This window comes from Hippocampus guttulatus, chromosome 2 (genome assembly GCF_054856545.1).
Source record: "Hippocampus guttulatus isolate MCC_2025c chromosome 2, RoL_Hgut_1.0, whole genome shotgun sequence".
Taxonomy (NCBI): Eukaryota; Metazoa; Chordata; class Actinopteri; order Syngnathiformes; family Syngnathidae; genus Hippocampus; species Hippocampus guttulatus.
In genome coordinates, this window is record NC_141262.1 from 20,225,819 (window position 1) to 20,241,512 (window position 15,694).

Consider the following 15,694-nt stretch of genomic DNA (forward strand, 5'->3'; position numbering starts at 1 on the left):
GAACCAGTGTGTGCATGGACTACTACATATTGTTATGTTATGTTATGTTATGTTATGTTATGTTATGTTATGTTATGTTATGTTATGTTATGTTATGTTATGTCAGAATATTTTAATGGTTTAAAAGGGTTCAATGATTTTGACCGGGTGCAGTCATTTTAGTCTTTGACAGTGCTTTATTAAGTTCAGCTCTTGTGAAAAGGACATTAAGAAAATGTTTATAGACTGATCTTGTTGCCAGCAGTCCTCGTCCTTACATCACGGGAAGTCTTTCGATATTTATGTTATGTCCTTGTTTGTCGTAGTGGCTTGCTATTGCAATATTAGTGTACCCTGTAATACTGGAGACAAATTCCTTGTGTGTTTTACATACTTGACCTATAAAGATAATTCTGATTTTGATTCTGATTGTCACGAATACTGTATATCCCTGAAGGTGATTTTCAGTTGCTACTTTGTTTTCATGAGTAACTTAAGAGTTTTGTTTTTCAGTGTATTAATTTTGTGTTGCTACTTTTTTTGGTGCTATCTCTGCTCCCTGGGTCCTGGACAGTGAAAAAGTCACAAATATTACTGAAGTTAGGGCTCTTTAAACGTAGTGGAAATGCATCAATGGAAATGATCAATTTCTTCCTGTCTCAAGGCATTAATGGGGAGTGGAGGAACAACTAATTAATAATTACCATACAGGTGAGGCAAAAGTATGCACCCGTTGACACTGACAGCTGTGCACAGCTAGTACAGTACTACTTGCAAAGCACTAGACCCGAACTAGGAGAATGTATGTCACGAGTAATGAGTCTCAACTGTCAACCATCAAGTCGCAAATACTGTGGCAAAACTGAAGAAAGTCAAGTTGAGTTGCTTACATTCACATTAATTGACGATTGGCTTGAAATGATCAAAGCATGTTTTTCTTTTTTTGGGGTGGGGGGGGGTTAATCATTGTGGCAATTATCAAATGGGGATTGTATGTAATTTACACCAAAAAAAATTGCAGTATTTTTCGTTTGCACTCACTGTGGCATACCTGTCAACTCATACGGTTTAGCCATAGTTCATACGGATTTTGTGGTGAATCTTACGTATATGGCCGTATCGCACAAATCATACGGATTCTGAAAATTTCCGCCCCCCCGACAGGTAGTTCCGTTTGCTTTTGCCCAGAACGGTGCTCGTCTACTCGTATGCTTTCATTTCCGGAATACAACTCTGAACACAGTAATGCCACTAAGTAGAATGATGATTAGACATTAACCAGACATTGTATTATGGAGATCTACAATAAATATCATTGAAAATTTCGTGGGGTTTTTTCTGTGCCGTTTTTTTCTATTTTGACATAAAATGCTTTGGTATGTAATCAGGATTTTTTGCTCTTTATAAGGATGTTTTTGGTAGTTTATACAGGTTGGCGCTCGGAAAAGTTGACAGGTATGCTGTGGTGACCCTTGACACTCCCGACATTTGGACTGTGTACTTCAATTTTGAAGTGAAGGAGATGTCGGTGTTTCTGCTACTCACAGACTTTGTTGTTTTTACACAAGTTTCTGTATTTGTACTTAAGTATACAGTGTCCGTTTTTTGCCTAGTCTGGTTTAAAAGAGCCCGAATGGTCTGGTTTGACTGGTTTGATAATTTGATTACATGTGAGGTGTAATTTTAAAAAGTCACTATCTTTGCGATCCTCCCTCCCCCACCTGCCTTCCACAGTAATTCCGTTTTGGATTACGGTCCACCCTCCCCAGCCTGCACTATTCATCGGCGACTTTACATTCTTTTCACGGGTGCACTCAGTCCCAATGCTGAAAAACACAGACGGCACGGACACTTTTTGCATTCCGCATAAAAACCCAGTGGGATTTAATGGTGAGTACACGCCATACTAAACTTTTAAAATTATCGGAGGGGGAAAAAAAGAATAGAATGGTTGCACATTTAAAGGTCTATTCAGACCTGCATGTCATGCGTTTGTTATCGGATTATCTTCGAGACAAATACCTCAATGATGTCTCCTTTGAATGATTCACATTCTTGAATGTGTCAGAGAACAATAATGCATTGTTTAATATTGATTAATGAGCAATTTTATGTGTCATCTCTTTGGTTAACATACTATTTTAATTGGTACAGGATGTTTATGTAGGAGAACATGATTCCTACTGTGCTCATATTTACGCGCACTCATTTAACTCCACTTTATTAAAAAATGCAATTCCATCCATAGCCAGATTCTTTCATTTTCCACTTTTACCCAATAAATTAATGCAAATAAAGTATATAGAAAAGTCATTTTTAAGCGATTTTAAAAACGATAAAAATGCAAACCTCTGTTTGAATTTTGACTTTTCCTTGACAAAAATGAAAAATGGCTTTTGAAATGTATTTGTCTTTTAATACAACCAAACAAGAAAAGCAATTTTATTGAATTTAAATAAAAGATAGGATAGAACTAAAATAAACCTGACATAAGGAGCTACATGCGTTACATTGGACAAGACAAGTTAATGTCTTATCACAAAAAAACAGATGAAATATCTGGTAACATGAAATGATGTACATTTTTCATTTGGCAAGTTTCATTTTCGCCTTTTAAATCTCAAAATAAAGAAATGAAATTACATTTGTATATTTTTTTCAGATAAGAATCTAAACTTTTTAATCTCCATTTTTTAAAGTGAATACAACAAAAATGTAAAGCAAAAATGCAAAGACAGTTACTTTGTAGAGTTTTTAAACAAAGAGATGCATGATTTTTAATTGGATTGCCACAATATAGTTTTTATTAAAACCTTTTGATCCAATAACTTAGGAAAGACATTCTGTTGTTGGGGATAAAAATTGTATACCGCTATGTTCAAAATTTGAATAATAAAAAAATGACGTTAACTCTATGATGATACAAATGTTCTATAAAGTGCTTAGTTACAGCTGTAGCTGTTGTGAAAGCACTATATCGATAAAGATGTAGATTGTATTGGATTGAATCTAAACAAATTTACAAAAAGGAGAACATGGAAGTACGAAAACAAACCAAACGACAAGTGCTTCTGCAAAGCGGGAAAGAAGCACCGAAGACGAAAGTCACAGAACAGAAGCACCTCAAAACATAAAGAGACTGACATAAATAAAGACAAAAAGTGACGCAAGTGACGCAACAGACCGACACCGCGGCAACACCCAATTAGCAGCCACTGCTGATTGCCAACCAAAAAGGTGCACACCCAGTACACTATTATTTTCCCATTTTATCAAAGACCCCTTTGTGATTGTTTGGAATAGTCAGCCCAGCTCGTGCTGTCCTCTCCGCTGTGTCAGTGTTGTGATATCGGCGTACATTCTCAAAGCTCCCGTGCAGTTTCCATTGTAAGTTCAGTCAGTGGATCTCTGCACAGGCAACCTCTATTGATGGTGTTATTGAGCCTGGATTGCCTTAATGCAGTTAAGGGCTAAAATCCACCTGTTAATGTCACCGAATTGCGTTAGTTACTATTACTAGTATCGTTGTTGTTGTCATCCTGTTGGTACGGCTGTTGTTTCCATTCTTCTTTTGTCCTTCGCCCGGCTGTTTGACCCGTGTCCTTTTTTTGTCGTTTCTATCTTTACCATGCTCTTTCACTCTTGTTTCTCCATTGGCTGAAATGAACGGGCACCCCTCAGAACCTGTTCAAGGATTCTTCTGTAGTGGGAGTTTTCCTTGCCTCCGTCATTAAGCGCTTGCTCATGTGGCTTGCAGTTGGATTGTTGTTTGTTGTGTTAGCCAGCTATGCTGTTCAAGAAAACAGTTTCGTTGATTAAAAATGAAGGGGCCCCAGTAATGATCCCTGCGGTATTCCATGAGGGGTGAACTGTAACCTCTTTTTTTTTTTCATAGACAACTGGCCCTTCTCAGAAGTTCACTATATTTACCTTTGAATGACATTTGCTTTCAGTCGACCAGGGCGGGAGAAGGAACTGACGGGAGTTAACTTTTACACAAGTTTTACAATTCATTTCCATGTATGCAAAACGACAACAAGAAACTCATTGGATCATACCCTCTCGAACCGAGCTTTGTCCTATTAATTTATACCATCTTCCTGAATCACACCAAACTTTCTTTTATTAGAGAAATGCACACCTCTAACTCACATCCATATGTAAAATAAAGCTTACTAACTGACCTTTTTTTTTTTTTAATGGGGGGGTGCTTTTCTCCGTATTACAGCCTTTGCAATTTGAAAATTGCATACTACTACATTGCGATGTCGATGTGAATTTGATTTATTGATCAGCCCTAGTCAAAACATAATGTGGGGATCGACCAAACCATCGATTTCTGAAAAAAAAGGATCATATTTGGACTAAAACAGTGATTCTGCTCGACAGAAAATGTAGGTCACTGCTTGTGACAGTGTTTAGGCCAGCAGGGGAAGGCCTGACTGGCCTTTGGTTTGTGCTGTGACATCATTGTGCACTGTCAAGGCTCCCGTGGACTTTGTATTGTCATTTCAGCCAACGGCTCTCACCACAGCGTGGCTCTATTGGCGGCCTTATTAAGCACGGATTGCATTGAAACCTCTCAAATCCTCATTAGCTCACCCCATCTTTTTTTCATCCTGCTCACTGCCTATAGTTCGACGCCGTGAATGGGGGCTTAGTTCCCCTTGTGGGTAACTACTGAACCTCCTTTGTGGTCCCTCGCCATCCTCTTCCTCCACTTGTTACACTGCGATTGAGGAGGAGAAGACGACAAAGAGATGTCGCCATTCACTGCTTGCTGCCGAGGCTTGTACAGCTGCCAGTGGAAACGCTTCAGGAAAGACGGGGAAAGTAAAGTAAAAACATTTTTATGCTTTGTTTTGTCTTGATTGGTCATATACTTTGTATATTTATGATACAAGTAGAACAAGTAGCACAAGCAGAATTGAGTAAACAGTGCTTGCTTTTTACAAGTTTGTAATTTCCGTAACATATATGCCAGGGGTGCTCATTACGTCGATCTAGGACTCGTCCCAATTAGACCCGAAAGGTGTAGAGAAGAAAAAAACCCAAAAAACATTTGTGTGTCTTTGTACATGTTACACGATACGTGTAAGCTAAGATAAGTGCATCGCTTGCTTCCGTGTTTGGCTTCTCATCATGGCGCGCATGCGCGGTAAGGGGCGATCCCGGGAGGTTGGTTGAACGAAAAGTCGATCTTCGGTCCAAAAAGTTTGGGCACCCCTGATCTATGCTAATTTATGGTAGCCCATCTATGGCGTTTTGCACTGTATGTTACCAAGTATTTATATACAGCACATTTATTACTTAACAAATGGCATATTGGTGAAACGACAGGTGCAGCAGCATGGAATGTATGCTGTAGTCTTACTTGTGGAAAAATACATGCACTATCGACGAAATAACTAGATGGTGCACTAGGTCCTGGGGTAGTTCGGAAAGTGCTCCTCAAAGTGGATTTATAATGGAAAATTGACTATTTCTTGTTTGTGTCCAGAGTGCCTGCTGAGCCATAAAACAACTTCCTCAGTTTTCCTTGTGTTTCTCACCAGAGAAAATGTTGGAAATCTAGTGGCATGTAATCACAAATTAACATTCCATCCTGTCCAACTCAGTCATGTCGTGACTTTTTTCAAAGAACCGTTTTGCACTGTAAAGTTCGACATTGAGCAGGAGACTTAGGAAATGGGGAAAAAAAGATAGACGTGGTGCATACTATTCATCCTATTACCTTTTTCCACACTTTAGTGTGCATGCTGGTGGTTCTCATTCCTCACTCTGATCACCCTGCTCTCTGTGTCTTGGATGTACATCTGTCTGGTCACTTCAAATGACCAAGAGGATGTCAATTGGTAAACAAAAACGAGCATATGAAATACCTGAAAATTCCACTTCCTGTTGTTTTTGGCTATATTGCTCTATTGTTCTCCTTCTTAGGAAGGGCTTCATCAAACTGAAGCACTGGGTGAACTGGTTCATGGTGCTGATCATCATTTCGGCGGTGTTAACCAGCTACTGTGTGCTGCTGCTGGTGAGAATACACACTCATTGATTAAAAAGAAGGGGGCCCAGTAAGGATACCTGTGGTGCCTCCGCGGGGATGGGACTGCAGCGACCACCTAAATATTTCTGCCACTGTATAAATCTGATGTATTTCCAAGCAGACACTGTAACTGTATTTTCATTCTTTAGCTTTTTGCTTTGTTCCAAGTCGCATTGAAAGAACCACTCAACTTACATTGGCTCCATAAGGTCAGTTGACTTCTTTATTTGCTCGTGATTGGGTTGTGTTTACATTACAGTATGTCATTTTTTTTAAATACGTTTTTTTTTCTCTCCTTAAAGTGCCTTCTTATCCTTGGTTTGCTTTTCATCTTTCTTGGAATCGTTGGAATAAGTCTCCAGTGGAAGCAAGAATGGCCAACTGTTCTTCTCTCACTCCAGGTAGGTATGCCTTGAACATCTTAGTTGCCATAGCCAGATGGTAACTGTATGTTTTATATGTGTTGCATTGCATGTGGTTAATGTGCTTTATACTTTTGGAAGGCGACTGCTCCTTTCCTGCAGTTCGGTGCTGTTGGAGGTTTGGTTCTGCTGAGCCCATTTGTCTTCCAGGGATTCCATATGGTCAAAACAAAATGTACAGTATGCTCTGCAAATCATGCTTTTTAACAAATTGCACATTGAAAAATATTATACAATTTTGTATGTCGGGGTGGGGGGGTGGGGGGGACATATTCAGAAAATTGTAATCAATATTTGAAATCATGAAACAACATAACATAATATTCTGTCTTCTCTATGCCAAGGAACAATTTAGTCAAGTGGTGCTTTGTCCCTATTTTGTGGTATCTTTGTGCCAATGAATTATTTTGAATTGAGTTAAGGTTCATTTAGACAAAGTTAATACTTTGCCGCCCTGTTGTGCTATCTTGGTGTCAAGAACTTATTTTGTTGAGGAGCCTCATTATAACAATAGTACTTTCCTGTCGTCTTGTGGCATCGTGGTGACAAGGAAAAATGTGGAACTGAGTGAAGGGGTTAATTTAGAGAAAAGTAGTGCTCTGCCACCATCTTGTGATTTCTTGGAGCCAAGAACATTTGTTGAATTGGGTTGAGGGAGCGTCATTTAAACAAAAGTACTGCTATACCTTCATCTTGTGGCTTCTTGGTGCCAAGCAGCAATGTGGATGTGAGTTTAGAGAAAAGTAGTCCTTTGTCACCATCTTGTGACATCTTGGTGTCAAGGAACTATGTTGAGGTGAGATAATGAGCTTCATTAAACCAAAGCAGTACTGTGGCACACCGTTTTCTGGCATCTTGGTATAAAGGAATAATGTGAATGTGACCTGAAGAAAAGTAATGCCACCATTTTGTGGCACCTTGGTGACAAGGAATTATGCTGAAATGAGTTGAGGAGCCTTATTTAAACAAAAGTAGTGTCTCTGGGTGATTATCAACCTTTTTAGAGGAGGTCACTGCTTTTTTGCATCTGTAAACAAAAAACAATTATCAAAACAACAAAAACTAAAATTGTAATATCAGTTCATACATTTCATTGTAAAAGAGGTAACTGATGAGCCCACTGATTTGCTAAACAGAAAAACAGCACCAGTGTAGTGATAGTTCTTGTGACATTTTTCTTTGGCTGTGTGCCATGAGGCATGAGGTTTTTCTCATGTAAAAGATGTGCCTTGGGTCAATTAAGTTTGGTAAACACTGCCCCAGGACAATATTTAAAGAAGTCATCAATCATGTGAGTCAGTCATGTGAGTCAATCCGGGTTTTTTTTTTCCTTTGAGCAGGCTCTCGCTTCCTGATGGCATCATTGTACGCTGCAGTGTCAGCAGCCATCCTCTTGTGTCCTTTAGTCATCCACTCACCTTGTCTGATCGACCACAGCGACTTGCCTCCAAAGCCAAAGCTCATCGGCCACCGAGGTGCGCCAATGGTAAGTGTGTGTCTTTATAGTGAGACCAAATATGGGCCTCGTATCCACTTGCATTGCGCCATACACCCTCCTCCACTCCTGGCTTAGGTGGGAACCCGCAATGTTAGGGTCCTATGTGTGGAGATGTGTGCAGGTACAGTTTCACAATGGGGCGGTGAGGGGGTGGGGCGCTTGCGGTTGGCTCACAAACAAGCTTGGATGAAACGCCGCATGGCATTGTTTGTCTTGGCACAGATTCTTTGTTTGCGCTTGTGTGCGCATGCGTGTGTCTCACCATGTGTGATGTTTGTGTTCAGCTGGCTCCCGAGAACACGATGATGTCCTTCCAGAAGAGCCTCCTGTGTGGCGTGAAGGCGTTTGAGACAGATGTGCAGATCAGGTACTGGCCAGCAAAGTATATGTTATCATATAATAAAAGGGGCGGGGGGAGGGGCTTTAAAGGGGAGGTCAACTCCAAAATTTTCTTTAAAAATGTTCTATGTGCCTTCACTATTCTAAACACTATTTTGATTCATATTGCTTTTGTTTTTAGCCATCTTAGGGGGCGGCCATTTCGCCACTTGCAATCGACTGAAAATGATATCACAGTGCCTAAAGGCTCAGGTAATGACCAATCACGGCTCGCCTGTTTTCTGAATCTGAACCATGGCAAAACGGTCTCCCCCTGAGATGGGTGGATTTTACTGCTTAACTCATATTGCTCCTATGAAATATTCATCGGAATGCCGTGCTTAGGCTTGTTGGGATGCGTCGAACATATTCTTGACAGACATTTTTGGGTTGACTTCCCCTTTAACCTTTTCAGGGAGAGAGGTTGCGAGAGTGGACAGCTTATCGTGTTATCAGGTTACAGGGTGTCATTATTGGTGCATGAAAGGGTTAATTATTATTTCAGAAATACATCTTATTTTGTATTCCCCACCCAAAATAATTGAACACTTATGTTGTAGAAATTAAGTTATTTTAATTTAAAAATAAATACAATTGTATTGTAGTAATGTGAATAAGTACAATTTATATTTATCTTATTTTATTGAAAATGTCAATGTTCAAAATATATATTTAACAATTTAGTTTTATTTATTTCTAATCAAGCGCACAAAAAAGTGCTGCCAATATATTGGTCATTTTTTGTGAAAAAATGCCATCACAATCTGTCAACAGTAGTGTGCAATATCTTTGTCTTTTATAATCCGCTTTGCTTCCAAGTTAATACTGTGCAATACCGTTGCAACCTGCAATAGTCAAAATAGATGCCGGCCTCAAATACACTTTCCTTTTTTGTCATTAAATGTTTAATTCATGTAATAATTTTTAAAATATATATTTTTTAATTGTTCAAATGTTCATGCCTATCCCTTTTTCTAATATCATACCGTCTTTTTATCAGTTGAAGGAGAAGAGAAGGAATTTCGCTACTTAGTGCTGCCATATGACAAAGAAACATCTTATATCGTGACTATAACTTGTGCCGATTCACATAAATGCATTATTTTGATTCTTTCCCAAATTGTCTTTGTAAATTAGTAAGGACAGAATTCCATTCTTGATGCACGATCAACACTTAGGCTTCCTCAGAAGAACGACAGACGTCAGAAAGAAGTTTCCGCACAAGGATTTCAACATGAGCACCGAGTTGACTTGGAAGGACTTGCAAAGTCTGAATGCGGGTGATTGGTTCCTTCAGGTGAGCGCTGCTATCCTATAAATGTCTGCATATGTAATGTACAGTTAGATTAAACATACCAGGTGTGCCCCAGAACTGCGATAGCGATTAAAAGGTCAACTGTTTTTGAAAAATTAAAAAAAAAAAAAACAACACAACAATATAATGTGAGGATGATTCCTTCATATTTTTAGAGCAAAAAACGCTGTTATTTTTACGACCCTCACCAGGATAAAGCGGTTTCAGACAATGGAGGGATGGATGGATGAATGTTAAATAATACATGTTTGCATTGATGATATGCATTTAATGTTTTCCAGACAGATCCTTTCCGCTCATTGTCCCAGCTCTCTGCAGAGGATAAAGAAGAAGCCCGAAATCAGAGTGTTGCGTCTTTACTGCACCTCCTGCAACTCGCCAAGAGCCACAATGTCTCGGTCATATTCGACCTCTATAGTCCCGACCAGGAGCCCGACACAGTGGATGTGGTCAGAACCATCCTGATGTCTGACCTGGACCCAAGCCTGGTAGGCTTCATGCTCATTTGTCCTTGACACCATCCAGTCACCCAATCAGATTTTACAGACACGGGTTCAAGTCACAAGTTTGGGGTCACGCTTCTAGAAGCGTTATTACCAGCATGGAAAGAGACACATCATGTTAGCATTAAGCTAGTGGACTAGTTATTATGTGAGAGATCCACTTTTCTTTTGTTTCGTCTTTGCAACACTAATTTCCTTTAGTTTAGCAATTATTTTGAATTGTATGCTAGCTCTCAGCTTGGAGCCTTTTATCAGATGTAATTATGCGGTCTGTTTGAACAGTTTGCCTCTTTAATATGCAATGTTTGATTCTCTTTTTTAATGTGTCAGTTTTACGGTAAGTACAACTGGGTGTGTCAAATAAACAGCTAGAAGCAAGCACACTTTGGATGGCTGCTGAAGTTGAGGATGAGGAGAGAGGAGCGTCGGCGCAGAGCGCCGATGCATATTTGGAACCGAGAGTCGCCGCTTGGAATTGAAATGGATTTCCATGGGACAGGAGAAGTGAACCAGTCTCTTTTTTTGTCAATGGATGCTAAAGCTTCTTGTTGACTTTGAAACTTAGCTTGTAGCCGACGTGTGCACATTTTGAGCATGACTTCTCTGATCCACTGGTTAAAGGACACTTTGATTGTCTCCTCTTTCATCTCAAACTGCTTCAAACAACAAAGCGTGTGACGGAAAAGTGGTTAGGACTGCACGACTGTCCGTGTTTTATGTGTTGTGTTTATTATTTTACTTTGTTAACTGTTTTGTTAAGCGCTTTGTTACAGCTGCTGCTGTTGTGAAAGCGCGATATAAATCAGCATGTATTGTATTGTATTTTTTTGTTTCGTTTGTACAGATCATGTGGCTTCCACCTGCAGAACGAGAATATGTAAAAACAGCCGCTCCAGGCTTCATCCAAGTATACAACAACGAATACGACATGTTTCAAGACGAAGGCAACCATCTCAATCTGCATTATAACAAGTTGAACACAGCACAAATTAGGTAACAGGCGCTATGGTGACTGGAGGCCTTCGCCAAACACTTCCCTCCAAAAATGTTGGTTTTTGATTTTGTTTTACTGTAGTGTGAATCCCCGTTTATTATGAGGATATTTTACAGACCCACCCGCAAATGTTAATCTGTGATATTGAGAGACTAAATCAAAATGTATTTGAAATAGTTTCATGTCACATAGTGTCATGTAAAACAGAGAAGAGAATTAAACCCTGTCAATTAAAATATCCAACCAAACCATGTAATATCTAATGAAAGTCAGCTAGCTTAATGCTAAGGTACAATGCAAAATGTCATAGACAATCAGGTAAAATTGTATTTTTTACTATTTTTTAAATTTTAGTTACCGGTAGCCCTTTTGGCCCCTTGTTTTACTTACGGGGTGATATATTGATTAAATGACAGCTAATCGATTTATCAAAATAAAATTAATCAAAACTTATTTTGATAATCGATCAGTCGCTTAGAGATCTTGATGAACTTCAAATTGTCTCAATTATCTGAGTTGAGCCCCAGAATATATCAGATTTTTGTAGTACTGCGTACATGTAATCAGGCTTATGTTTGTGTTGATTCAATATCTCTTACTTTTACGTGTATTTGATCCTCATAAGCATAAAAGGAGAATTAATGGAAACACTCCAAACGAAAAACTATTGACTTGGGAAAAACACAGGCTATGCGTGCTGTGACTGGAAGCAATGTAAGCGGCAACCAAATTACACAAATTTTGATTTTGTTGAAATGCAGCCGGGGTTTTTGGTGTGCATCAGGGATCTTGTGGATCAAAACGTGACGGTGAATACTTGGGTGGTCAACGAGTCATGGCTCTTCTCTCTGCTGTGGTGCGCGGGAGTCAGCTCGGTCACTACCAACGCCTGCCACCTGCTCAGGGATGTGCAGCGGCCCGACTGGATCATGGTACAAATAGTTGTGTGCCTTTCGGTCACTCCTCCACTCTCTCTGTTGCAACCTTCTGATGACAATAGGCGACACTTGTGTGGCCACTGAGTTAATAGTGTCAACAGCACACAGAAAGTCACAGAAAGGCACATTACAGCCGAATACCTTGGAATTAGACGGCATGTGTGTCGGTAATCCAACTCTGTGTCTTTCAGCCCCATCGGATTTACACAATCATGTGGATTACAGTGGACGTTATTGCTATCGTGTTGATCATCGGAATGTACTTCCTACAGCGGTAAGCCCGTAAATGCAATTTTTAAAAAATGTTGGCGATATGATTAATTCAGTTCTGTTGTCTCTGTCTGTCTGTCGCTGGAAAAGTCATTGCTGCCAAAGAAAAGGTAAGGTATGCGTTTAAGGATGGAACACATTCATTTCATTAAGGCTGTAACATACTGATTGATTGATTGATTTTTAATGAAAGCCGCTCGATCCAATATTCAGATAAGCATCAGAACTTTTCTTGCTCTTTTTGCCAGTGTCGAAGAAAGAACGTGAGAATTTGTTGGACTGGAAGGAGAAGGAACTGTTGCTCTTACCAACTGTGAACTAGTGCTATGACAACAACTGTACTACTTATTCTATACTGCATTGGAGGCCCATGGTGAAGTGATAAAGGAAAGCACAGATACAGTATTGTCAACCCAACTACTTCACTAAAGGCTTGTTGTTATTCCACAATATTTGAAAGGTGTCCTTGAGTGTTTAGAAAGGTGCCCACAAATAAAATGTATTATTATTAATATGCTGCAATTGATCACAAATACAAGACATCAAGTGCACTTTTTGTGTTGTCATTCAACCACTGTGTCACTCTGGCTCTGTAATGGCCTTACAACTGAGAAAGCTTAACCTGACCTGTTGACTTAATGCTGCCATGGATGAACTACTTTCAAATTTTCTTGTCAACTGTTAACTTGATAACTCACCACGATGACTTTAATTGCATCCCATTGACTCAAGATCTCTGATAGTGTTTTTGCTTTCACTGAGGCATCCTTCACTTGAACGTATTTAGCACATGTGTCAATCGTATTCACGTTCATTAACTACTGAAGTAGATGTTCAGAAAATTTGCACACAACCACAAACCATGAACAATGAACCAAGTGAAAATATCGACATTCAGGGAACCAACTACAAAACAATACAATATAATACAGTGTAATATCATATAGTATAATCCATGAAAATATTAACAGGTTAATCAAATAAATTACAAAAATGGTAATATCAACATAAACATAACCCATCCAAAATTTTACATTTTCAACCAGGTTAGCCATGCCATGCCATTGCCTTTCTCCATCTCGCCTCTAGAGGACGCCAAAGTCTGCCACCGGTTCAACTCAAGCATTGAGGAGGATTGCGGCAGGGAGGGGGGAAAAGCCTATACAGTACAGTATTAGACCAAAAAAAAGGAGGGGAACATAGCGTCGTTGATGGAGTAGCATGCAGTAAAAAGACATCTTCTTTGCGTCCTCCCGACGACGACGTGTGGGCGTGGGGCTGCACCACCACAAGAACTGCTGCGGTGGAAGGTGTGGACCCACCAGGACCGGGTAGTACTGTGTCGAAATCCTCTTCCCACGGAGGCGCGGCATGACGAAGAGGAGGAAGAGGAGGGAGGAATGGGAGAGGGAGGAGGAGACGGAGGAGGAGGAGGAGGAACACTCCCGCACAACTCCCAGGTCGTCTCTCTGGACGCAAACTTAGGCAAAAAGTTGACATAAACTCAACTCTCAATTGTTGTAAGGTAGAGGACGTCTGCACGAGTGAGTCACGTTTTTTAGGCGGGAAGAGGAAAGAGCTCTTTTGTGGCTTGTTTGCTTAAGCTAGCGACCGTTACTGACTCATTTTCACCTCGTAAAAGATAAAACAACTGAGGCGCTGGGATTCATGAAGTTGGAGACGGCATGGTGCACAAATACGGTAAGTGGCAGTTGACAACTTTAATGACGTGTCAACAAGTTTTGTTGTTGTTGTTGTTGTTCTTCTTCTTATCGTCCAAACTGGAAATGTTAATAGACAGGATTGTTGTGCTTTCGGGTGTTGTGGTGATGCATTCAGGTGTTGTGGTGATGTGGTGATGCATTCAGGTATGTTTCGTGCGAGTACGTTCGGTGGAGGGAAAGTGGAATCTGCGGATGGAGTTCACAGCCGCTGATTTCCACAAGCAGATGTGTGTTATACTGCTTATATTTTTGTGGGGATGTGTCGAAATATACAGAATGTTACTATACGGGCATGCCCCTCAACAAAATACAGCTTTAATGACGCGTCAACAAGTTTTGTAGTTGGTCTTCGTCCAAACTTTGAGAAACATTTAAAGGAAGGCTAGTGATGGTAGGTGGTGGTTGTGCGAATACCTCAGGTGAAGGGAAAAAATGTGGAATCTGCCAATGCAGTTCACAGCCGCTAATTTCCACAAGCAGATGTCCACTGTACTGTTACTATTTAAAAAAATAATAAATATATTGTATGTTAACAGAGGGCGGCCCGGTAGTCCAGTGGTTAGCACGTCGACTTCACAGTGCAGAGGTACCGGGTTCAATTCCAGCTCCGGCCTCCCTGTGTGGAGTTTGCATGTTCTCCCCAGGCCTGCGTGGGTTTTCTCCGGGTACTCCGGTTTCCTCCCACATTCCAAAAACATGCATGGCAGGCTGAATGATCACTCTAGATTGTCCCTAGGTGTGAGTGTGGGCGGTGGGCGTGTATGGTTGTTCGTCTGTGTGTGCCCTGCGATTGGCTGGCAATCAATTCGGGGTGTCCCCCGCCTACTGCCCGGAGACAGCTGGGATAGGCTCCAGCGCCTCCCGCGACCCTAGTGAGGATAAAGCGGTTCGGAAAATGTATGTATGTATGCATATGTTAACAGACAGGAAAATCTCAATCAATTTAAACTTTAATGATGTGTCAACAAGCCCAGTTGGTCTTTGTCCAAACCTTAGAAACATTTAAAGACAGGATGGAGGTGGTTGTGATAGTAGCTGTGGGAGTGGTGCTGCATTCAAGCACTGTAGTTGTATTAGCACACTTATACTGATTGTTAGCAGTCAAGGAGGGAGATACCAGATATTCGTAGTCAAAATCCATTTTCAATAAAAGGAAAAATATTGCCGTCAAAATTTTACTCCAACTCTTAGCTTTGTAGAAATGCCTTTCTGTATACCATATGTGTATTGAACAGGTTTTCAGATTTGCAGAATTTTGAAGTTTGTCGTCGTCGTGAAGGTGCCCCAAGGTAATTTACTGCTGGTAGTAATGCATGTAGGTATGTTGAAGTACTGTTAGTGTCATGTAATCCTAAATCACTTTTGTTTTGTTGCTGTAGACACCGAGCGAGCAGCAGGTCTGCTCAGACGATACCAGGCCAGCTTGACTAGTCCAGACGAGCAGGCCCTCAAGATCAGTGTGGGCAAAGTGTCCGACATCCTGGGTAGCCAACTCTTCCAAGCGCTTCTTGGTAAGGAAAAAAAAACCTCCCCATCACATTTACTATTCTGAGAAGTCATCCAAAAAAGCTACATCAATTTTTCCCAACCTTTATTGAGCTAAGGCACTTTTTAGAATATTCCTTTG

At 40.4% G+C, this 15,694-nt stretch overlaps 2 protein-coding genes across 5 annotated transcripts in view; both read left to right on the top strand.

Moving 5' to 3' along the window:
* The first annotated feature begins 1,746 nt into the window (after positions 1-1,746).
* gdpd2 (glycerophosphodiester phosphodiesterase domain containing 2) lies at positions 1,747-12,894 on the top strand. 4 transcript variants are annotated; one of them, XM_086101240.1, is made up of 16 exons: positions 1,747-1,869; positions 4,616-4,817; positions 5,731-5,834; positions 5,920-6,013; positions 6,175-6,234; positions 6,328-6,426; positions 6,529-6,622; positions 7,788-7,933; positions 8,230-8,312; positions 9,461-9,620; positions 9,920-10,126; positions 10,986-11,134; positions 11,920-12,067; positions 12,265-12,347; positions 12,434-12,453; positions 12,592-12,894. In XM_086101240.1, exons 2-16 carry the CDS (start codon positions 4,740-4,742, stop codon positions 12,663-12,665), a joined length of 1,599 nt encoding a protein of 532 aa, XP_085957366.1. In that variant the 5' UTR covers positions 1,747-1,869; positions 4,616-4,739; the 3' UTR covers positions 12,666-12,894. The 4 variants fall into 4 exon arrangements, with proteins under 4 accessions (XP_085957366.1, XP_085957367.1, XP_085957368.1 ...); XM_086101241.1 differs by lacking the exon at positions 1,747-1,869 and having other exon boundaries at positions 4,495-4,817; positions 12,400-12,453; XM_086101242.1 differs by lacking the exon at positions 1,747-1,869 and having other exon boundaries at positions 4,495-4,817; positions 7,854-7,933.
* An 892-nt stretch (positions 12,895-13,786) lies between these two features.
* Positions 13,787-15,694, top strand: part of dlg3 (discs, large homolog 3 (Drosophila)) — a 101,242-nt gene continuing 99,334 nt past the window's right edge. The window contains exons 1-2 of the mRNA XM_086101231.1: positions 13,787-14,044; positions 15,447-15,578. Of these exons, the coding sequence (XP_085957357.1) occupies positions 14,029-14,044; positions 15,447-15,578 (148 nt within the window). The 5' untranslated portion in view covers positions 13,787-14,028. The remainder of the gene's footprint in view (positions 14,045-15,446; positions 15,579-15,694) is intronic.